General features: G+C 38.5%; 1 protein-coding gene across 5 annotated transcripts in view; it reads right to left on the reverse strand.

Moving 5' to 3' along the window:
• The window catches only part of SRGAP1 (SLIT-ROBO Rho GTPase activating protein 1), a 313,329-nt gene that overhangs the window by 141,457 nt on the left and 146,276 nt on the right, over positions 1 to 25,596 (reverse strand). For 4 of the 5 annotated variants that reach the window (XR_005218600.1, XM_037848384.1, XM_037848383.1 and 1 more), the window contains exon 2: positions 2,398 to 2,593. Coding sequence is in view for 4 of the 5 variants with exons in the window: in XM_037848384.1 (XP_037704312.1) it covers positions 2,398 to 2,593 (196 nt within the window). In the remaining variant the exon portion in view is untranslated. Of the gene's footprint in view, positions 1 to 2,397; positions 2,594 to 7,326; positions 7,586 to 25,596 lie in introns of those variants that run through there. The other variant, XM_037848385.1, reaches the window with a different exon arrangement.

Consider the following 25,596-nt stretch of genomic DNA (forward strand, 5'->3'; position numbering starts at 1 on the left):
GAATGGGTAAAATAACAGTACCCATCTCACAGGATTATTTGACTTAATATATAGTTTTTAATGCTTACAATAATGCTTGGGTACATAAGTGCTATAAAATTAGCTATTTTTATCCATGGGTTATTGTAAAGACTTTACAGATGTTACGTTTACTCCATCTTCACAACTACCATTTAAGGCATCTATCAATGAGAGGACTGAAGGTCAGCAAGGTACAGTGATTTATTAAAGACCAAAGCTAGTGTCATAGACAGTGTTTGAGCCCAGGAAGGCTGATCCAAGTCCTGGTGTTTCCACTTTGCAGTACCACCTTTATGCCAAGAACTATTCAAAGAATGAGTGTTCCAAAGCTGTACAGAACACTTACATGATCACTGATGTTACAATGCTAACTAGAGAAGATTTTTTTGATGAAGGGGAGAAGGAATATTGAGTGCATACCCTGTGACAGCTAGCTATCATAGCAAGGATTTTTTTTTCATGTTTCTCATTTAATGGCCATAAAAATCTCATTTTACAAGTTAGGAAACCAAAGCTCAGAGACATTAAGTAACTTGGCCCAAGTTACACAGTGGAGTAAGTAGTCAAACCCAGGTCTGTCTGACGCTTTAATTAAAAAGTCTGTCTTTGAGACTTTCCTAATCCTGCTTTACTCGTTCCATAGACTTACTATCCATCTTATCTTCAGTCCCATATTTTGTAATCAAGTTTCTTAAGTCAAAGAAAATTCCAAGATGCTTATCTTTTGATGAAAACTACCAAACAACCAGGAGAGGCAAAAAGGGACATCTGATCCACTAAGGGGTCAGACTAATGTGCATGGGCCCTTCCGTGTTTTCTGTTCATAAATGACTACCAAGCACAGAAAACATAAGAAGGAACTCAAAAATATTTACAGAATGTATGAACAAGCTGTCTTCTTATTTGCAATTGTTTTTAGCAAAGGACAGTTAGTATAAATGTGAATATTGTACTGACTCCAGTCTGATCTTTCCAGCCCAGTCTCTAACAAGTACATTTGACATACGTTCACCCTGGGAATCCTCACTAAGATGTATTTCTATGCTGGATCAACACTAGAGGTGACAGTCATCCAAAAAAAAACAAGATATTCCTTATTCCAAGCTGAGAATGGATTCCTATAAACAATTCTGTATTTGCTTCTGCAAAAGCATCCCATAGATAGTTCCTCCTCTCCTTTTTGTGTAGGATTCCAGGCCATAGACAGGGTAAAATGGAACTGAAAGCACTGGTGAAGGCAAGGACACACTTCCTCACAGCTCCCTCCACTCTGGAGTCCAGGGTGAGCAGATAGGCCTCCTTGTTGTCTCCCCATGCAGGTGGTTTACCTTTTTATTGGAACAGTAGACCCTCCATTCCTAACTGCATGCAATGGGGGTAGGTGTGGGGAAACCCTTGCTCCCAACTCTCTACCTTACACAGGCCTCATCTCCTGTCCCCACGTGGAACTAAAGAGTAGATACAGTTGCCACTTAAGTTTTTCAGTTCCCTTTTCCATTTTTGGCCCCTGGAAATTTCCCTTACTTTCCTATGAGTTCAGTTATATATTTAAAAGGATGTCTGTTATTTTTAACCAGTATTTCCAGTTTTGTGGTAGAAGTATTTTTCAGATTACCCAGTCTGCTGCATTTCCAAAAATGAATCTGTACCACCTTTTTAATTTCTCCTAAATGGGTCTATTTCTCAACACTTCCAGTATTGCTAGTTCATGCAATCACCTTCTCCACTCCTCCAGACGAAATTCCACTCTGTCCATGGTATTCACTTAACCCTGGAGTTACCTGCTTACATGTCTGTCTCCAGATAGAGAGAAGTAACTTTCATTATTGAAAACCATGTATGTATTTTTCTAAAGAAAGAAGTAGAATTAATTAATGTAAAGTTTTAATTATGTTCATATATGAGATTTACCAAAGACCCTTGTTTTAAGTCAGTCTCAATTGCAATGACCACAAACATGATGGCAGAGCCTAAACTTAAGCAGCCCTTATTTTCTTAAAGGATCAGTACAGAAATCCTGAGTAAGGTTTTTGCTTGAAGAAGCAGCTTTTTAAATTTGCACTTTCAAATATCTGCATGTAACAGATATCAACTCCCAGTTTCCTATAGCAAGAATTTTACAAACACCTTTTATTCCTGTATCTGAAGTTGTCAATAAATATATATTTATTGGAAAGAGAAATGTTAAGAGGATACCACTAGCCTAAAATATAGTAAATTGCTGCCCATAAATTATAAATGCAGAGGTTTGCTTTTATACATGGGGATATGCCAATCAATAACTTCTCAGACAAAAATAGAAACATATAAAACCAATAAAGATGGTAAAAAGGTAGGCTATCACCTTGGAAGGCGAATTTGAGTTGTCTCTCTTACTTGTACTGCTGATGATCTTTAGTACTTCTTGTTTTTGCCATGAACCTTTCTGCTAACTTCTCTAGGTTCCGAGAATATTCTGTCTCAATTTCAGCTTTTTTTCGGAAGAAATCTTGCAGGTCCTGGAGAAGCTGAACTCGCATCTCTGTTTGCTGCTCCAGGCATTTTTGTTGCTCTACTAGTTGAGCTCGAATTTCTAAGGAAAGAAGAGAATACATTTAAGTGATTTCACGAAAATTACAGAGGTGTGCGTGTATGTGCAAGATAAAAATAGTGAATCCTATCATATTTAGTTTTGCATTGGACTTCTATTAAACTGCTATGCCCAAGTTGGGTTGTTACACAAGGTATCTTCTGACCCTTTGAAATAATAAGAGAGGCCTCAGGAAACAAAGCAATAAATTAGAATAGAAATATGGGTTATGCTTGCAATGCTACGAACATAAGGGAAAAAAATGTCTTTCAGATAGCAATTCGTAATGTGATATAGTTGGGTAACTGAGTACATTGTAATCTTTTTCAACAGTATTTTACCTCAACTATCCCTTTTGAGTTTGAATGGCAAAGAAAAAACATCTTTTTTTCCAGAATTCCAAACCACTACACAATTTCTCAGTTGGCATATACAGAGACCGATATCTGGTAATTTTTATTTAGTGCATAAATTTCTAGTTTGTAAAACACACAGCTTCAGGGTTTATAAGGATGCTTGCTTAAAAATAACTTCTATTTCCAAATAATCCATTCATCACAGGACAATCCCAAGACTCTACTTTATTATTTTGTTCACATCAAGGCCTCTTCACATGGCCTTCACTTTTTACACGTTGTTCAGACAAACAGCCTTACCGACACACATAATCCTGAAAGAATCCTTTGATAATTTTAATACATTGGGAAAGTGAAGGTTAGTCAGTTAGAATCAGCAAAAGCACAAAAGCAAAAATGCATCATGCAAAAATATTTGTAAATGACTGTAACAATAAAATGTGTTTTGGAAAGTGAGATACAGTATCTACTAACTATGGATTTGTGTGTGTTCTAAGATCCAGGGCTAACCTCCAAAGATAAGAATATTTATAGTGGAAAACTTCTTTATTTCATCTTTCCTAATGTCAGTGCATATTCCATAATAGTGAGGGCTAAATAAATTTCAGTGGAGACAGTAGAAATCAACAACCACCTCCTCAATTTCTTCCTATTATTCCTCTCCAATAGAGGACAGAGCTGACAAAATATATGCATAAATATGACCACGTTTAATCAGGCTCCTCAGCAGTAAGATGGTCAAGTTCTGAATGGAGAGTCAGGAAATCTGCCTGATTTAATAATAGCTAATAATAATCCATTGCTTAACTATTCTATATCCTATTGAGTTAAGTATTAGTATTATCTCCATTTTATAAAGAAGAAACTGAGGTTGAAGGAGACTAAATACTAAGGACCCCAGCCAGTAAGTGGCACAGCTGGGACCCCTTCTAACCCAGGTCTGTTGGTCTATTTGCTCATTTCCCACCCTCCTTCCATCCATCCAACATGTTTTGAGTACCGATAGTGTGCCAGGCTTATATTCAGCAAAAACAAAACAAAACAAAACAGTAACTACTGAAACAAGGCTTGTGCTCTCAATAAGGTCATGTTTCAGGCAACACTGTTTCTGGCAAGCCCTGGGAGAAGAGAGGGAAGCGTTTCTCAGTGTCTTCTCCTGGTTTCTCCACCTTTAGATGGGAGACCCTATTACTCTCATAGAAGTGTGGTGGACACCAAAGTGAACACATAATATAGGCTTTTAACTACCACGAACAGCATCTGGTTTTTAGTCAATCACAGTTAAGTGTTTTTCAATACAGTACTATAATCAGCATGTCTGCCAAACTCTTTCCCCGACAGATACAGAGCTATTTTTGTTTCATAAAGAAGGGGAAAAAAACCAAGGGTGGGATGTTTCTCATTCAGGAATTCCAGTAAGTCTTTTAAGATGAAATAATTTTAGCACATCTTACTGTGCTAGAGAAAATAAATCAATCGTTTTACACTGTCAAGTAGTTTTCTCTCTTAAAAAAAAAAGGGGGGTGCCTTAGTGCCAAATAAGAAATAAAAGTGGCCAAGAGCGTACACACCAGAATTTTTACTTACAACTCTCAGTAGAGGTAGACAAAAATTATATGGCTTCCTGCTTGGAACTCATTCTTAAATGTTCTCTTGCTTGCTTCAATCAGGGTTTTAAAATCAAGAAGTAGGAAGTTCTGAGAAGAAGGATTGTATTTAGACAATTGAAGCTTTATCCTCCTTTAAGGAGAGTAACCGTTACTTCGTGTTATCTGTAATTCTGCAATCAAAATAGGATCCTTGCAGCATTTTCAGTGATAGTGATAATGTAGAGGGACAGAATGAGAGTATCATCGTGAGAAAACAAAATGTGCTCCAAACAATGGAGGAGAATCAATGCAATTACCTCTTTAATTTAGAGAAATTTAGGACAATTTTTTTTTTTTTAAAAAAAAGGATCATAAGAAAAAAAAGTCAAGAAAAAAGAACTACCACAAGGAAAAGCTTGTTAGGAAGAGAAAATATTTGGATTCGTTATACCACTCCAGAGCCACAGGATGTCATGTCCCCTGCTCCCCACTACGGGGAAACTGTATTAATTCAACTTCACTACCTTTGAGCTAACCTTATAGGGGCACTGAAAAATTTAAAAGACTGTGAAATAAATGAATAAATGAGTAAAATGAAAGCTGCACTGGGCTCCATACTCTGTGAATCCCACCATGGGTCTGCTGACTGTCATCATGTGTATTCAGAATCATTAGGGCTGGAACTGGGGAAACATAACATCAAGAGGTGATTTCCAGAAAATACTGAGCCGTATTTTGGTAGAAGGGACTGCAGCTTCCCTCCAACCTCCAGTTTCTTTAAGGACAATCTCAATAGTCCTTTCTATTAACTTTCTTGGGTTAATATTGACCTTGATCATTTTTTTTTCAGACTCCAGGTTCATTTTAGTTTAGTTGAATAAACAATTATTGAGCTCCTACTTTGTGTTAGGCAGGACCATAGACATTGGAGATGCAACGATTTGTAAGACACAGCTCCTTCTGGTAGGGAAGACAAAATCCTAAAATGAAAATTTCAATAAACTATGTTCAATTCTGTAATAGAGAAATACACCAGAAAGCTATAGTAAAAGGAGAGGGAACTGACCCAGAGCGTGTGGAAGCTTCTCAGACAGCATAACGCCCCAAAGGATGAATAGATTACAAGATATTCAGCTGCAACCATCAAGAAAGTGAAAAGACAACCCACAGAATGGAAGAAAATATTTTCAAATTATATATATGATAAGGGACTTTATCTAAAATATATAAAGAGACCTTGCAACTCAATAATAAAAAGACAAAAACTCAATTAAAAATTGGGCAAAAGACTTCTCCAAAGAGATACATAAATGGCAAATAAGTGCATGAAAAGAAGCTCAACATCAATAGCTATCAGGGAAATGCAAATCAAAAACCACAATGAGATACCACTTCCCACTCTCTTGGATGGCTGTAATCAAAGAATCATAAAATAACAAGTGTTGGTGAGGATGCAGAGTAACTGGACTCTTCATACACACTGGTGAGAATGTAACATGGTGCAGCCACACTGAAAAACAGTCTGGAGTTTCTCAAATGGTTAAACATAGAATTACCATATGACCCCAAAATTCTTCTCCTAGGAATATACCCAAGAAAAATGAGAACATATATCTACACAAAAACTTGTACATGAATGTTCATAGCAGCATTATTCATAATAACCAAAAGACAGAAACAAGCCAAATGTCCATTAACTGATGAACAGATAAAAAATGGCATATCCATACCATGGAATATTACTCAACAATAACAAGGATGACAGAAGTACTAATATATGCTAAATTATGGTTAAAGCTCAAAAAAAATATTAGGTAAAGCCACAAAAGAACACATACTGTATGATTCCATTTATATGAAATGCCTAGAACAGACAGACCTATAGAGACAGAAAAGTAGATTAGTGGTTGCCTAGCACTGGGGGAATTGGGGGAGGATTGGGAATGACTGTTGGTAGATAAAAGATTTCTTTTTAGGGTTATGAAAATGTTCTTAAATTGATACTGGTGATGGTTACACTGGGTTATATACTTTAAATGGGTGACTTGTATGGCATGATAACTATATCTCAGTATAACTTTATATAAAAAAGGTACACAGTTATATCACAATTCCATGAATTATCAGTTTTTGAGACATTTCTAATGAAGATGATGATAACAACAAAATAATTCATCACATTTCGGTGCATAATACTTTTTAGTAGTTTATCAATTTAGATGACATATAGGCAAGCACTTTAAAATATCTACACGAAACAACTCTTGCTTCAACATTTTTATTTCATCCTAAATTTATCTATAAGCCAGAATAGTAAATTTTACTTACTGGCTTGCATCATCTGTATATTAATTGTTACAATTTCAAATGGTATAGAAAAGATTTAGGAGGAGACATCACCACAACTCCCATACAATTGATTAAAACAGCACCATCTCTTTTAGACAGAAAAATGCAATCTCTGAGGAGGCTCTAAGCAGTCATTATTTAAATCTCAGGGCAGAGCCTGCTAAATAATCATAATGTCTGTCTTAATGGGGGCTAAAATATTTTGTTTTTATTTTAAATGACTATTATTTCATTTTTGCCCTACCAGCGCATCACTACAGAATGAATCAATATCAGTAATATAACAATAATAAAAATGCACAAAAAGAGTGTGTTTTCAAACTACTGCAATTAATTTGTATTAAAAAAATGGAAATGGTTCCTCTAAGCTATAAAAATCTGCTGACTAATACTTACCAAATAAAATGTGTGGGCAGCCAAAAATCTGCTGACTAATACTTACCAAATAAAATGTGTGGGCAGCCAATTCAGCACCCGGCAGTCGGCCTAGTGGCACGGTCCCTGGGCCTTCAGTACGTGTCGTGGTGACTGTTCCGCAAGGCGGAGCATCGAGTAGCACCTACGACTCCTGCCTAAAAGGAATTTGTTTCTTATGCTGTTTCTTATATGTTTCTTATATTCATACTGCCTCTCTTTCTCATTTAGCATCTTTTGGGCTCTGTGGTGGTGGAATGCTCCCACACCTAGCTACATTACTAAGCCAGCGGCTTACCCTGCATTAGCTTCAGCGTAAGTGAAAATGCCTGCTCCTTTCTTAGAAGACATTAGGTCACCCTTTCTGCTCACGCCCACTGGCCATCTGTCAACTAGGCAGAAATCCCCCTTCCCAAGCTGTGAAAGAGTTAGCTAGAAGAAACAAAAAGGTAATGATTAACAGACTCTAAAACATGAACACAAAGAATAGTTATAGGTTGCTTGATACTCAATAATAGGAACTGTTATGCCTGTGCCCAAACACTGTGTCTTGCTACACTTCAAGGAATCTGCCCTGCTAGCCCATTGATCACTGTGTAAGAATAAATAATGTCTGAAATTTAGCCAAACTATTCTAGTATTGCTTGCCTGAATGCTAGTGCGTATGTTACAGAAAATTATAAAAAAGCTCTGATGCTCTGCTTGGTCGGAGATTTCATCTTCGTACCCAGACACAACAAGGTGTCTGTCTGGTTTCTTCGCCGACTCCAGCTCCCCTGTTAGGACCCTGACCGTTGCTGAGGGTTAGGCCAGCCCTCGGCAAGCGGCGCCCAACGTGGGGCTCGAACCCACGACCCTGAGATTAAGAGTCTCATGCTCTACCGACTGAGGGCCTGAAAGGTAGTCAGAACACATTTTCGTTTTAGGAAGAGCGACAAGCTGGACAGGTTTCTCACTCAGGGTTTCGCGAGCCCCTCCGCGGAGACACTGGAGCAAGGACGGGTGAGTAATCCCCTCAGAACTTGAGAAGTATGGGCCACACTGGGTCTAAAGACAGAGGACTCTTTGTAGAAATTTTGCTTCAGCTACTAAAGTGACGGGGCTGTGTAGTCACCAAAACACAGCTTTCTAAGTTTTTACATATTGTGCAGGAGTGTTGTCCGTGGTTCCCCGAGGAAGGAACTGTAAGTCTTGAGACATGGGCTAAAGTAGGAATGCAAATGAAGAAGCAGTATCGCCTTTATGGTCCAACTAACGTTCCTATCGATGCTTTTGCATTATGGAACATTATTAGAGATGCATTAGATCCTGAGCCAGAGTCTGAACGTCCACCGTTTACTGATGGTGACCCTTTCCCTCTGCTGAATTCTCTCTCTTCCCCTTCTCATGCACCCATAGAGACTGATAAAACCTCCACATATGGCAGTTTTCATGCAACTCCTCCTGCACCACCGCCATCACAAACATTGGACGATGCTGCATTGCAGCATGATTGCGGGTCGCTGGAAAATTTATCCCCAGATGAGGTTGATTGCTGTATTTCCACTAATCCCCCGCTCACACCTTCAGCACCCCCAACTGATTCAGCTCAGGCTATGCTGAAAGAGCTTACTTTGCAGGGACAGCCCTTGAAACAATACTGCTTTCATAGCTACTGATGAACATGGTAACACTTCAACACGTCTTCCCTCTCGGCTCAAGTTTCCTTTACATGTTCCCCCGCCAGGCTATTTTGAAAAACTTGAACCCTCTTCACATTTCCCTGTTTCTATAGCGTTAAAGCAAAAGTCTAGAAAGATTCCTTTGCAAAAGGCAGTTATGATAGCTCGTGAAAAAGGAGAGGAGTGTCTGAATTTTTGCTTTCCAGTTCGTTTTTCGGATGATGATTTCCCTGAATACAGTCCCTTATCTTTGAAACTTTTAAAAGAGCTAAAACATGCTTGTCAAGTTTATGGTGCCTCCTCTTATTATACACTTACTCTTCTAGATCAATTTGCTGCCTCTCTCATGCTTCCATATAACTGGACACAGATCGCTAAATCTTGTCTATCAAGGGGAGATTTTTTACTATGGCTATCGAATTTCCATGATAAATGTTCCCAGAGAGCGGTGGAGCTTAAAAAAAACAGAAGTGGTATTACATGGGATATGTTGACTGGTTCTAGTCAATTTGCTGACCCTAGTGATCAATTAGATCTTAAGCCTTTCTCGTTAAGAATTACAGCTGAATGTGCTATTGGAGCATGGCGAGAACTCCCACAGCTCTCTGGCCCCTCTTCTCCTTTGTCTACAGTTAAGCAAGGACCTGATGAGCCTTATCAAGATTTTGTCTCCTGTCTTATTTCTGCCGTTGAAAAGATAATACCTAGCCAGGGAGTGGCAGAGATAGTCATTAAGCAGCTGGCGTTTAAAAATGCTAATCCCACCTGTCAGAATATTTTGAGACCCATCAAGCACACCGGTAAATTGGAAGACTATTTAAAACAATGTGCTGATGTGGGAACCTCATTTTTGCAAGGCACAGCCATGGCTGCCGCTCTTAACGGGCAGACAGTCTCTCAGTTTATAAATCAATCATCAAGGGTGCCTACTAAGGTTGTTACTACCCAACCTAAACCCGTCTGCTTTACTTGTGGTGAAGAAGGTCATTTTAGTTGATCCTGTCCTACTAATTCAAGCAGTCAATCTCTGCCTAATCTTAACATGACTAATATGACTCAAGGGCACCCACAGACACCTTGCCCTCGCTGCCAAAAGGACTATCATTGGTTGAAGAATTGTAAATCTAAATATCATAAGGATGGGTATTTGCTACCCCCTAACAATAATAATGCAAACAATCATCTGCAAAGTGGTGAACAGTCGGGAAACTTGAGAAGGGGCCAGGCCCGAGCCCCTGTAATCGGAGCCACAATAAACCCTTTTCTCCAGCCCTTCATTCCATCTCAGAGCAACCCGAGGGAGTGCAGGATTGGATCTCAGTTCTACCGCCTCAACAATATTAACCCCTGATATGTCAGTAATAGCTCTTCCCACAGGGGTACAAGGCCCCCTCCCGGAGGGGACTATAGGGCTGATTATAGGTAGAAGTTCCTCATCTTTGTTAGGAATCTCCATAATTCCAGGAGTTATAGATTCAGACCATGAAGGAGAGCTTAAGATATTAATATCTCCTCCGAAAAAGGTGATTCGAATTGAGGAAGGGCAAAGAATAGCTCAGTTACTCTTATTTCCTCTTTCTTCCGGGGGTAAGGTTTTGTCAGATCAGCCAAGAGGAACTAGAGGTTTCGGTTCTAGTGATCAAGTGTTTCTTATGGAAGAAATCAAAAAGTCGAGACCTTTAAAAACTCTCTTAGTGGAAGGAAAGCCTATACAAGGCCTGCTCGATACAGGGGCAGATGTCTCCTGTATTGCAGGATTTGACTGGCCTAGGTCTTGGCCATTTACCACCACTACCAATACATCGGTGGGGCTTGGAGAGCCCTCTAATGTGGTAGTAAGCTCTAAAATTTTACATTGGAAATCTGATAATTCTGAAGGAACGTTTCAACCTTATGTCATACCCTCTTTATCATTTACTTTATGGGGAAGAGATGTTTTGTCTCAGATGGGATTGTTCTTATGTAGTCTTAATGATGTAGTCACTCACCAAATGTCCAAAATGAGCTTCGACCCAGAAAAAGGGTTGGGAAAACAGCAACAAGGGATAAAAAAATCTATTTACCCTACTCCAAATCACCACCGCTTTGGGCTAGGTTATGCTCCTTTTTAGGTGGGGCGGGGGGGCATTGCCCTTGCAGCCGACCCGATCAGTTGGAAACATGATAAACCTGTTTGGGTTGAGCAATGGCCCTTACCTTTTGAGAAATTACAGGCTGCCACAGAACTAGTTTTGGAACAATTGCATTTAGGGCACATAGAACCTAGCAACAGCCCTTGGAACTCTCCTATTTTTGTTATTAAGAAAAAATCTGGCAAATGGAGATTGCTTCAGGATTTGAGGGCTATAAATGCTACTATGGAAGTCATGGGGGCTCTACAGCCAGGTCTCCCTTCTCCCATAGCTATTCCAAAAAATCAACCTGTGATTGTTATTAATTTGCAGGATTGTTTCTTCTCTATTCCTCTTCATTCTAGTGATAAGAAACATTTTGCTTTTAGTTTGCCTTCTGTTAATTATTCCTCCCCTTATAAAAGATTTCAGTGGAAGGTTCTCCCTCAAGGAATGGCAAACAGCCCTACTTTGTGTCAAAAGTTTGTGGATATGGCTATACAACCTGTTTGCTCTAAATACCCTAAAGCTTATATTCTTCATTACATGGATGATGTATTACTTTCATATTCAGATAGAACTGAGTTAAAATCTATACTGCAGTCACTTCTTTATGAATTGTCAGCCCTGGGACTCAAAGTGGCAGAGGACAAGATTCAAACTGATCCTCCGTTTTCCTATCTTAAACGACTCATTAAGAATTTTGTTATCACTCCTCAAAATTTACAGTTGAGAATTAGCAAATTAAACACCTTAAATGATTATCAGAAATTATTGGGAGATATAAATTGGATCAGACCCTACCTGAAATTAAGTACAGGGGACTTGAAGCCTTTGTTTGATATTTTACAAGGAGATCCCAATCCTACTTCTTCTAGGACATTGTCTCTTGCAGGTCTAAAGGCTATCCAGAAAGTAGAGGAGGCTTTAAACAATGCCCAAGTGTACAGATTTGACCCTTTGTGTTCTTGGAATTTAATTCTTTTACCAACCCTGTATACTCCCACAGGTCTCCTCTGGCAAGATGGGCCTTTGGAATGGATTCACTTGCCATCTACTCCTAAAAAGGCAGTGGTTTCTTATCCCACCTTATCGGCTTCACTAATTATTAAAGGCAGACAGAGAAGTATTGAATTATTTGGCAGGGAAGTTGCCACTATTCAAATTCCATTAACTAAAGATCAGATGGACTTTTTATACCAGAATGACATGCAATGGCAGGTCGCCTTAGCAGCTTTTGCTGGTGAAATTCTTTTCCATTTAACTTCTCATCCTCTATCAAATTTTTTACAAAGAAGTGAATTTATTTTTCCAAATAATTATTCTCACAAGCCTTTAACAAAAGCCTCTTTAGCGTTTACAGATGAATCTTCGAATGGTATGGCTGTAGCGGTGGTTAATGGTAATATTGAAAAAACTCAAACAAAAGAAACATCAGCTCAGAGAACAGAATTGTTTGCAGTTATTCGAGTTTGCAGTATACTTAAGAATGAACCTTTTAATTTATATTCTAACTCACAATATGTTACCCATTTATTTCCTAATATTGAAACAGCAGTTCTTTCTCCTTCTTCCTCAAAAATCCATACACTTTTATTTCAGTTACAAGAAGCAGTTCGATATCGTAATCATCCATATTTTATAGGATATATTAGAGCTCATTCTTCTCTCCCAGGACCACTGCATGAGGGTAATGCCCTAGCTGATCTACATACTCGACCTGTGGTCGCCTTGTCTGCTGTTGAAAATGCTCAGAGTTCTCATGCCCTTCATCACCAAAATGCAACTGCTCTGTGCATTCAATTCAAAATCTCTAGAGAAGCAGCTAGGCAGATTGTCAAGAATTGTTCTACTTGCCCTAATTTCTTACCTATTCCTCACACTGGTGTTAACCCTCGAGGACTACTGCCTAATCATCTCTGGCAGATGGATGTTACTCATTTTCCTTCCTTTGGGAAATTGGCCTTTGTTCATGTATGTGTAGATACTCAATCACATTTCCTCGTAGCTACTGCTAGAACAGAGGAAGCAGTTAAGGATGTCACTCAACATCTTATGCATTGTTTTAGTGTGTTAGGGATCCCTAAAGCACTCAAAACTGATAATGCTCCAGCACATACTTCAAAGGCATTTACAAAATTCTGCTCTGTTTTTGGTATCACTCATTCTACTGGTATTCCTTATAATCCTCGAGGACAGGCCATAATTGAACGATCCCACCAAACGTTAAAAAATCAGTTAACAAAACTAAAGGATTCAGATTGGGCCCACAGTTCTCCTCATCAGATCCTAAATCATGCTTTATTTGTTTTAAATTTTATTAATCTAAATGATCAGGGCTATTCTGCTGCTGAATGGCATTGGCATTTCAAAAGAAAACCTACGGTCTGGGTAAAATGGAAGGATTTAATAACTAACCAGTGGAAAGGACCAGACCCACTAATTATGTGGGGACGAGGTTATGCTTGTGTTTTTCCTGAGGACGCAACATCACCCTTGTGGGTCCCAGAGCGCGCGGTGCGTCATGTCCAGCCGATCGAATACGAATCGACTCCCCACGGCCCAGAGGAAATCAATCACAGTTCCTCCCCCGTGCTTTCTTCCGAAGACAGAAATCTTGCAGAACCACCCGAAACCTGATTGCTTAATTCCTCCCATGAAGAGAATGAAAATCACTTCTGATGGTCAATCTCCTTGTCACTGCAGGCCTCTTGCACGGTAGACGGCAAAAGGACCCATTCCTACTTGGGGACAAATCAAGGCCTTAACTGGTCAAGCTGAAAATCTGGTTATTCAACAGGGTGGCGTAGTGACTCCCTCTACATTGTTTGTTGCCATCTTAACTATATTATCATGTCAGGTGGGTTTTGCATCCTCCACTATGTATTGGGCTTATTTAGCTGAACCCCCTTTATTACAACCTGCGACGTGGGAAGACTCAAATATTCCAATCTTTGTAAATGACACTGCTTTATTAGGTGGTTCCTCTTCATCACACATTAGGAAGCAAGTGAACGCCAGTTTCACTTTCATGGGCAAGTCTGATACACTCCCCCTCTGCTTTTTGAGGAGCCCTTCTCACTTCCCCAGAGCAGGATGTATTATGATGCAAGCTAGGCCCAAGTATACTGACTATCCACATGAAAACTTTGTTTCCAAGCCTCCCCTAATATCGGTCCGCAATCCTAATTGTGACTTGTGGACCATGTCCGTGCTAGCACCTGGCGTTCTGAATGCCATTTTAGAAACCCCAATTTCATCTAATCCACCCCCAGCTTTCTTATCTCCTTGTCCCCTGGCTACAGATGTTTTATGGAAGTTTGTAGACCCTGACCATGGTTTTCCCCCATGGATGACTTGTGTCTTCCCTGTGGGAGTTGCATACAAGCCTTTAAAGACCAATGAAGAAATTACTGATTGGTCTCTCCCTGCTCCCAAAATGAGAGACTTGCCCATGGATTTCGGGCAAACGGAATATGGGCACCTAGACCACCGCCCCACTAAACCCAGGGAAAATTCAGTTGCCTTTCAATATTCCTCAGGATGGGTGGATGGAATCCTAACCTGGCGAAAAAACCAAGTGTTTTTTCCTCAGCAGTTTCTATGGCAATTATTAGCTGTCGCTGGACCCATTACCCTTATTAGGCCACCATCACCCAACTCAGAATCTCAACATTTCTATGTACAGGCTTGTGTACAAGCCCCTTTTCTTCTTTTAGTGGATTCATCAGACAGTCATTTAACTATGCTGTATGAAAATAATGTATATACAATTTCTTGCATGCGTTGTCTCCTTACTAATTGCATAAGTAATATTGGTCATAATGCAACAATTTTAGTTTTAAAGCAGCCACCTTTTGTCATGTTACCTGTAAAGATTGATGGACCTTGGTACGACAGCCCAGGCCTCCAGGCATTACAGGAAGTTAATTATGCACTCAAACGTCAAAAAAGAATTATTGGAGCAATAATTGTAGGTATCACAGCTTTAATTAGCATTATAGGGGCGGTTGCAGCCGTGACCACTGCCCTAGTTCAGGAAGTTCACACCACCCAATATGTAGATGCTTTATCAAGAAATGTGACGTTCATTAGCACTAGCTGCACAGAAAAGTATAGATAAAAAGCTTGAGGCTAAAGTAAACGCATTAGAAGAAGCAGTTGAAACCTTGGGTAATCAGCTTCTTGGCCTGAAAGTAAGATTATTACTTAGATGTCATATTGAATATCAATGGATTTGTGTTACACCTAAAGAATATAATGAATCTTTGCTGGCTTGGCATAAGATACAAATGCATCTGCAAGGAGTTTGGAACAACAGTGATATAAGTTTAGATCTTTCAACCTTGCAAAAAGAAATTCAAGATATATCACAGTCAGGCTCTGCTTTGTTACCTGCCTCTGCAGTGGCCTCTGATTTCCTCTCTCAGATAACTTCACATATCTCTAATTCTTCATTAGTCTCTACTCTATATTCTTATATAGGAATTGCTGTGCTTGTTCTAATCTTATTAATTTTTCTTCCTATAGTCATCAAGCTCCTCTCCCGAGGAATCCAACAGCTCCGCATCGAGCTCGCAACCTTATGACTAAAAAATAAAAAAGGGGGAGATGTGGGCAGCCAATTCAGCACCCGGCAGTCGGCCTAGTGGCACGGTCCCTGGGCCTTCAGTACGTCGTGGTGACTGTTCCGCAAGGCGGAGCATTGAGTGGCGCCTACGACTCCTGCCTAAAAGGAATTTGTTTCTTGCTGCTGTTTCTTATATTCATACTGCCTCTTTTTCTCATTTAGCGTCTTTTGGGCTCTGTGGTGGTGGAATGCTCCCACACCTAGCTACATTACTAAGCCAGCGGCTTACCCTGCATTAGCTTCAGCGTAAGTGAAAATGCCTGCTCCTTTCTTAGAAGACATTAGGTCACCCTTTCTGCTCACGCCCACTGGCCATCTGTCAAATAGGCAGAAATCCCCCTTCCCAAGCTTTGAAAGAGTTAGCTAGAAGAAACAAAAAGGTAATGATTAACAGACTCTAAAACATGAACACAAAGAATAGTTACAGGTTGCTTGGTACTCAATAATAGGAACTGTTTGTGCCCGAACACCGTGTCTTGCTACGCTTCAAGGAATCTGCCCTGCTAGCCCATTGATCACTGTGTAAGAATAAATAATGTCTGAAATTTAGCCAAACTATTCTAGTATTGCTTGCCTAAATGCTAGTGCGTATGTTACAGAAAATTATAAAAATAAAGCTCTGATGCTCTGCTTGGTCGGAGATTTCATCTTCGTACCCAGACACAAGGTGTCTGTCTGGTTTCTTCGCCGACTCCAGCCCCCCTATCAGGACCCTGCCCGTTGCTGAGGGTTAGGCCAGCCCTCGGCAAAAATGCAATTGCTTAGAAAAGAATGAAACAGAGGCATTTTTTGTTATTATTCTGACAATGAGGAGCCCTATTCTTAAAATAAATTTCTGTGAGACCATAGCCTGATATACATTTCACAGAAAAATGAAGTCAAAGCTGGCTTGTTTCTCTAATATATTACTGAACAACCAGGACTAGGATATGAAGTTGATATAAAGGGTATGATACTCATGATCATCTAGCAAATATTAATACAATAAAATTTCTAAAGCATCACAAACGATCTCAAATATTTCACATTCTCATTTGGTCTGATTTTCATTATGATGTCAAAAAAGTTTTAGGTTTGATCAGTCCCTTTAACCAAATGATATAAGGAATTTTCCCAAAAGACAGATGAGAGCCACTGGGAATGTTTTTAGAGAACAACCAATGGGATTGTATATGGTTCTACCAATTGTCTGCATGCTCACTGCTCATGTAAATATACATCTTGATATCTGCTGATTAAATACCAAGTGCATACTTTTGTGAAATATGCTTTTTAGGCTAGAAATTTGGAGCTAAAAAAACCCATAAAAGTGAGCTTTGATATTTTAGTAAATGGACTAAGCAAGCAAAGGCCATTTCTTTACTTCATAAGAAATGTGAACCCAAGATTTACGTCGCTCTTAAACTGCACAGAAATCAGCATGGCATCGGAATGGACCCAGGTAGGAGTTACAGTGTCACCTACTACAAATCACATGACATGGGGTAAGTCACTTACCTTCTCGAAGCTTCATTTCTATCTATAAAATAATAATTCCCACCCCACAGACTAGAGCAAGAATTAAATGAGATGACATAAGTGAAAAGATGATATAAGTGAAAAGCATGCTGAACTCTGTAGACAACTATGAAATAGATGGGGATGTTATTATTACTAGCACCAGCAGTCTTTCATTAAAATATATTTACTGAATATTTCCTTGTGCCAGATTCCTTACTAGAAGCTATGAATAACAGGCTGAAATTCATGAGTCCCATCCTCAGGAGATGACAATGTAAACAGATAATGAGAGCTACTGACCTTTCGTGCCTCAATATAGGGATGACAAGGAGCCATGGGAGGTATGGGGAGAGAGTCTTACGAAGCTAGCACTAAGGGGGTGATCCTGAGGTTGACTTATGGGAGGTCTGCTGGCAGACACACAGGGGAAGGGCTTTCTAGGCTCAAGAACCAGCATACACATAGGCACGAGGTGGGAGAGAACAAGGACTGTCATAACAAGTGTTTCTCTGTTGCTAAACCTTGATCCCTAGATGGGTAGAGAGTTTCATCGTGGGCTATGTTCGAAAGGAGCCCATGTTTCAGGCTAAGGAGTAAAGATTTTATCTGATGGGCCATAGTTTCAAAAATTGACTTAAATAAATTTACTACTAGACATGTAGTAAAAATACCTATGTCTAGGCCCCTTGGCTGGATATATTCATGCTGTTGGCCTGGTGGGAACTGAAATGGAGTATTTTTAAGTACCCAGGTGATTTTATTCACCAGGCAACTTTGGGTCATACCAGTGGGGAGCAATTGAACAATTCTGAATAAGGAAGATCTAACCAGACTTACATCACAGAAAATAATGCAAATAAATAAATACATAATAATAATCAAATAAATAAATAAGTAAATAAAATGTTAAGCATTCTATACCCAATGGAACAGGCTTCTTTGTAAAATGTATGGTTCCACATTTGAATTACAAAGTACTGAGCAAAACAAACACACAAATATCCTCAAAAGTATGAGAGGTATCCATGTTTTCCTCGCCTAAATCTCCTATTCTAACCATGTATGAATCACTCATTTCTGTCTTCTGGTGTGGAGTTAATAATTATTTCCCCTTAATCTGTGAAAGAGGAGTAGAAGCTGGCTTAAAAGTGCACTGTGGGGAAATCTTTAGGGCTATGCTGGCCAACAGAGGAGTCACAACCCACACCAAACACTTTGAATGTGGTTAGTATGAATTGAGATGTGCTGTAAGTGTAAAATACACTCAGGGATACAGGATGTGGGAAGATGGTATAGTAGGGAGCTCCTAGATTCAGTCCTACCACCAAAACAACAATTAATCAGGCAGGAACTGTCTGAAACAACTATACTGAAACTCCAGAGGCCAGAAGAATATGCACAGCATCTAGTGAAGAGCGGAAGGAAGAGGCTGATACAGTACCGTAAAGAACTCCACATGGGTGGGTACTGGTGCCCATCCCCCATTCTCACAGCAGGCTGCCGTGAGGTCCAGCCCAACTAGCTCACTGGTGACAGAAGGGGACATAAAAATCCTATTCCCCAAGAACAGGGGTAGGCACAGCTGATTGCTGATCACGGCTTTTGATTAGTGAATTCGGATCACTGGTTCCTGACTATGAGGGCAGCCACTGTTTCAGCCTTGTCTGAAGGTGGCGACAGCCACTGTTTCAACCTTCCCTGAACAGGGGCAAAGACAGTGGAGATTTTAAAATGCAGCATTTCCACAGGGCTTCGGGGGACAGTTAGCTGAAGGGCTGCATTTGCTGGGCAGGCCAGGAAAGCTCAGCTTCTGGAAGCCAATGGAGAAGCTTTTGATGAACTTTGTGATCCCCATCCCAAGGCCAATGTGGAACTGTCTGCACCTCCTTAGAGAGTACCTGGCACCTGGCCCTGTCTTGGCTAGGAAAGACTGAATTGGGAAAGTCCTTGTGGGGCTGACATTCCTCCCACAATTTGTCCTCCAGGCAAAAGCAGTGTGAGATGACAAAAGAAGTAGACGGTCTGGGACAAAGCCTTGCTAGCATCAAATACATAGGAGTGAGAGGTCTGTCCCCTGGGAAATAGAGGGGACAACCAAATCCCTATAAACAAGGGAACTCCAAAACAACTGTCAAGCAAAGGCCCAGGACAAGACTAAGGCCCAGAAAGAAAAGGAAAGCCCTGAACACTGCATTCACCTTAGAGAGATCTTCCTAATAGGAGGGTTGAAGCTCAAGAAAATCTGTCTTATTACCAATTGGTTACAAAATCATGAAACAAACATCTCAGGGAATGAATCCCAGAGTTAAGATTTTAGAATATTAAAATGTACAGTGTGCAAAAAAAAAAAAAGAGTACAAGACAAAGAAACAGGAAATGATGGCCAATTCAAAGGAATAGGATAAAAACCCAGAAAATATCAACAAAGATAATGAGAATGTGGACATACTGAATGAAGCCTTTAAAAAAAGTGATCTTAAAAATGTTCAAGAATATGAAGGAAAGTACAGAGAAAAAAACTAAAGGATATCAGGGAAAAAATAAATGAATGATACAAGAGTCTAAATAAAGAGACAGAAACTTTAAAAGGGAACCACATGGAACTACTAGAGTTGAAGAATGCAATAACTGAAATGAAAAATGCCCAGGAGGGTTTCAAGAGCAGACTGGAGCTGGCAAAAAAGAATCAGTGACCTCAAAGAAAAGACACTCAAAATTAGGCTGAGCAGCAGAAAGGAAAAAGAATTATTAAAGGAAAAATAGACTAAGACAGCTATGAGATACCATCAAGCGGACCAATATACTTATTATCAGAGTCCTGGAAGGAGAAGAAAGAGAGAAAGGGAAAGATGGAATAGTCAAAGAAATAATGACAGAGAACTTCCCAAACTTAGCAAAAGATGTGAATATGCACATCCAAGAAGCCCAGAGAACAAGAAACAGGATAAACATGAAGAAAAGTACACCCCGTCATAAATTGACACATTAATGAATGCAAAGGACAAGGAGAGGTTTCTGAAAGATGGAAGAGAAAAGCAATGTGTTATGTACAAGGGAGTCTCAGTTAGATTGAGTGCTGATTTCTCATCAGAAACCATGGGAGCAAGAAGGCACTGGTCTGAAATACTTAAAGTGCTGAAAGAAAACAACAGCCAGCCAAGTATTTTATATCCCGCGAGACTCTCTTTCAAAAATGAGGACAAGATTAAGACATTCTCAGATAAACAAAAGCTGAGGGAGTTCCTCACCATTAGAATGCACATAACAAGTGATGCTAAAGGGAGTTCTTCAGACTCAAAGGAAAGAACAATAGACAGTGGTTTCATGTGGCATAAAGAAGTAAAGACCTGTGGTAAAGGTAACTATATGGGTAATTATAACAATTGTATTGTCTTGTTTAATATGTAGCTCCATTTCTTGCTTCCTACAGGTGCTAAAATGTAAATGCATAAAAATTAATGAGAAATCTAGGTTTTTAGCCACACAATGTACAAAGATATAAGTGGTAAAAATTAAAAAAAAAAAAAAAAAATAGCTGGGGGCACAGAGGGGTATGGAAAAAGTATATGTGCAAGATACTGAAGTTACTTTGGTATCAAACCAAATATGATTGTTATATATACATATATGTAGCATGTTTCCATGGGAACCACAAGGAAAACAAATGAAAAATATATCCAGATGGAAATGAGAAGGCACTCAATATGATACAACAAAAAAATCAAATAAATATAAAAATAGGAATTGACAGAAGTGAGGGACAGAAAAGGAATAAGACTTACAAAGGTTAAATAGCAAAATGATAGAAGAAATTCCTGGGTTATAAGTAGTAACTTTAAATGTAGATGGATAAAACTCTCCAGTCAAAAAGCAGTGATTGGTAGAACAGATAAAAAAAAGCACGACCCAACAAATGCTATCTGCAAGAGAGACACCTTAAATTCAAAGATACAAGTAGATTGAAAGCAAAAGAATGGAAAAACATATACCATGAAAGTAGGAACCAACAGACAGCTGAGATAGCTATACTACTATCAGATAAAATAGACTTTAAGTAAAAAACAGTTAGGAGAGACAAAGATGGTCTTTATGTACTAATAACGGGTAAACTTCAACAAGAAAACGTAACAATTACAAATATATATGCCCCTAATAGCTGAGCCCCAAAATATACAAATCAAATGATGACAGATTTGAAGTGAGAAATTGATTGTTCTACATTAATAGTAAGAGACTTTAATCTACCTCTTTCAATAATGGCTAGGACATCTAGTCAGAAGGTCAATAAGGAAACACAAGACTTGAATAGTACTCTAAACCAACTACACCTAACAGACATATGTAGACATTTTATCAAACAAAAACAGAATACACATTCTTCTTAAGTACATATGGATCATTCCCCAGGATAGATCATATGTTAGGTTATAAAATGTTTCAATAAATTAAAAAACATTCAAATCATAAATGTATATTCTCTGACCACAATGGAATGAAGCTAGAAATCAATCACAGGGGGAGAAATGAAAAAATCACAAATACATGGGAATTAAACAACATAATCTTAAGCAACCAGTGGGTTAAAGAGGATATCATAAGCAAAATTAGGAAATTATCCTGAGGCAAATGAAAACGAAAATACAACATACCAAAACTTATGGGATGCAGAGAAGGCAGAGCTGAGAGGGAAATTTATAGCACTAAATGATTGCAGTAAAAAAGAAGAAAGTCTTCAAAAATCAGAAACCTAACCTCAAAACCAGAAGAGCTAGAAAAAGAAGAGTAAGTAAACCCTAATAAGCAGAAGGTAGGAAATAAAGATTAGAGCAGAGGAAAAGGAAATAGAAAACAAAACAAAATCAATAGAGACAATCAACAAAACCAACTATTGGTTCTTTGAAAAGATCAACAAAATTGAAAAAAAACCTTTAGCTAGAGTGTCAAAAAAAGAAAAAGTGGACATTATTACTAACTCTGCTGAAATAAAAGGGACTATAAGAGGATACTAAGAACAACTGTACACCAATAAATTACGTAACCTAGATGAAATGGACAAATTTTTAGAAACACACCTACTATCTACATTGACCCAAGGAGACATAGAAGACCTCAACAAACCCAATACTAGAATAGAGATAGAATCAGTAATGAAAAATAGAATCAGTAATGAAAAACCTCCCAGCAGAGAAAAGCCCAGGACAAGACGGCTTCACAAAGGAATTCTACCAAGCATTCCAAGAAGACTTAATTCCAAGTCTGCTCACACTCTTCCAAAAAATTGAAGAGGAGGGAGCACTCCCTAACTCATTCTGCAAAGTCAACATCAGCCTCATACCAAAGCTGCATAAAGATACCACAAGAAAAGAAAACCACAGACCAATATCTCTTATGGACATATGCAAAAATCTGGAACAAACTACTAGCAAACTGAATCCAACCGCATATTAAAAGAATTACACATCATGATCAAGGGAAATTTATCCTAACATGCAAGCCTGGTTCAACATAAGAAAATCAATTAATGTAATACATCACACTAACAGAATGAAGAAAAAAAAAAACACTCCCATGATCATCTCAACTCATCAAGAAAAGGCATCCGACAAAATCCAGAATCCCTTCTTGATAAAAACACTTAGAACACTAGGAATAGAAGGAAACTTCCTCAACATGATAAAGGGCATATATGAAAAGCCCACAGCTAACATCCCAATTAATAATGAAAGACTGAAAACTTTCTTTCTAAGATTAGGAACAAGACAAGGATGCTCACTGTCACCATGGTTATTCAACATTGTACTGGAAGTTCTTCCCAGAGCAATTAGGCAAGAAAAAGAAATAAAAGGCATCCAACTGGAAAAGAAGAAGTAAAACATTTCCTATTTGCAGGTGATATGATCCTACATACAGGAAACCCTGAAAAATCTACAACAAAGCTCCTAGAACTTATAAATGAATTCAGCAAAGTGGCAGGGTACAAGATCAACATCCCAAAACCAGTAGTGTTTCTATACACAAGCAATGGACAATCAGAAGAAGTTAAGAAAAAAAGTTCCATTCACAATAGCAACTAAAAGAATCAAATATCTAGGAATAAATCTAACCAAAGATGTAAAGGATTTTTGCACAGAAAATTTTAAAACATCACTAAAAGAAATCAAAGATGATCTAAATAAATGGAAGGATATTACATGTTCATGGATTGGAAGACTAAATATTGTTAAGATGTCAATACTACCCAAAGTAATTTAAAGATTCGGTGCAATACAATCAAAATGTCAACATCCTTCTTTGCAGAAATGGAAAAGCCAATCATCAAATTTATAAGGAAGGGTAAGGGACCTCAAACAGCTAAAGCCATCTTGAAAAAGAAGAAAGAAGTTGGAGGATTCATACTTCCCAATTTTAAACTTATTACAAAGCCACAGTAATTAAAAAAAAAAAAAAAGCATGGTACTGGCACAATGGAATAGAATTTAGAGCTCAGAAATCAATCCTCATATTTATGTCTACCTGATTGTTGACAATGTGGCAAAGACCTCTCAATTGGGAAAGAACAGACTCTTCAACAAATGGTGCTGGGAAAACTGGATCTCAATTTGCAAAAAAAATAACAAAAGGAGGACCCTTACCTCACACCATATTAAAAAATCAACTCAAAGTGGATAAAAGACCTATATATAAGTGCCAGAACTATCAAATGCCTAAGAAAATGCAGGGAAGCACCTTCAGAACCATGTATTAGGTTAAGAAACCTTTACACCCAAAGCACAGGCAACAAAAGAAGAAATAAGATAAATAGGACCTCATCAACATAAAAACTTCTGTGCATCAAAGGACTTTATCATGAAAGTAAAACCATAACCTACACAATGGGAGAAAATATTTAGAAACCACATATCTGATAAAGGACTAATATCCAGAATATATCAAGAAACCCTTCAACTTAATAACAAAAAGACAAACCACCCATTTTAAAAATGAGCAAAAGTCTTGAATAGACCTATCTTCAAATAAGGTATACAAATGGCCAGAAAGCAAATGAAAAGATGCTCAACATCATTAATCACCAGGGAAATGCAAATCAAAACCACAATGAGATACCATTTCACACCCATTAGAATGGCTCCTATTAAAAAAACAGAAAATGTAAGTGTTGGAGAGGATGCAGGGCAATAGGAACATTCAATTCATTGCCAGTGGCAATGTAAAACAGTGCAGCCAGTGTGGAAGACATTTTGGTAGACAGAACTACCATATGACACCATCCCACTACTTGATATATACCCCAAAGAACTGAAAACAGGGACTCAAACAGATATTGCACACCAGTGCTCATAGCGGCATTATTCACAACTGCCAAAAGACGAAAGTAACCCAAGTGCCCATCAACCAAAGAATGGAAAAACAAAGTGTGGTATACACATACAATGAAATATTATTCAGTTGTAAAAAGGAATGAAATCCTGATACATGCAACAACATGGATGAACCTTGAAGATATCATGTTGAATGAAATAAGCTAAACACAAAGGACAAACATTATAGAATCTCACTGATTAGAAACCATAAGCAAACTCATAGAGTCAGAATCTAGAATACAGTTACCAGGGCACAGCATAGGGATAACGAATGGGAAGTTAAGGCCTAAAATGTAGAGACTTCCCATCTGGAATGATGGAAATGTTTTGGTGTTGAATGGTGGTGATGATGGTAGCACAACATTGTGAATGCAACTGACAGCACAGAAACAGTGAACCCTAAGTCCAACCATGGACTATAATTAATAGTACAATAATAAAAATATGCTTTCATCAATTGTTACAGATGTCCCACACCAATGCAAGGTATTGGTGGTGGGATGGCGTATGGGAATCCTGTATTTTATGTATGATTGTTCTGTATACCCACAATTTCTTTATTAAAGAAAAAATTTTTTTAAATACACAAAGATTTCAGAGTAGTCTTATGAAAAAAAATGAAATAAACCTCAATAATTTTTATTGTTGATTACATGTTGAAATAAAAAGTTTTGGATACACTAGATCAAATAAGATATATTATTAAAATTAATTTCAATGATTCATCTGTTTTTTTTAAATTTTTAGATGTGATTACTAAAACATTTAAAAGTACACATGTGGCTCATCTATTGGACAGTTCCACTCCAGGATATGAGTGAACTGGGGAACTAAGCCTTTCATAATTGGAATCTGGAATGTGAAGTGAGATGGCTGACTTGGTCAGAAAAGGAGGTTTCTGACCAGGCAAATGTAGTATAGATACAGAGTAACAAGAGACCCATTCTAGTTTGAAGTGATGTGACCTTGGAGGAGTAACTATCTCTCTGCAACTCATGTTTCCTCAAGCGCAAAACGGTCGCTATAAGTAACCAC

The sequence above is a fragment of the Choloepus didactylus genome, chromosome 8 (assembly GCF_015220235.1).
Source record: "Choloepus didactylus isolate mChoDid1 chromosome 8, mChoDid1.pri, whole genome shotgun sequence".
NCBI classification, from domain to species: Eukaryota; Metazoa; Chordata; class Mammalia; order Pilosa; family Megalonychidae; genus Choloepus; species Choloepus didactylus.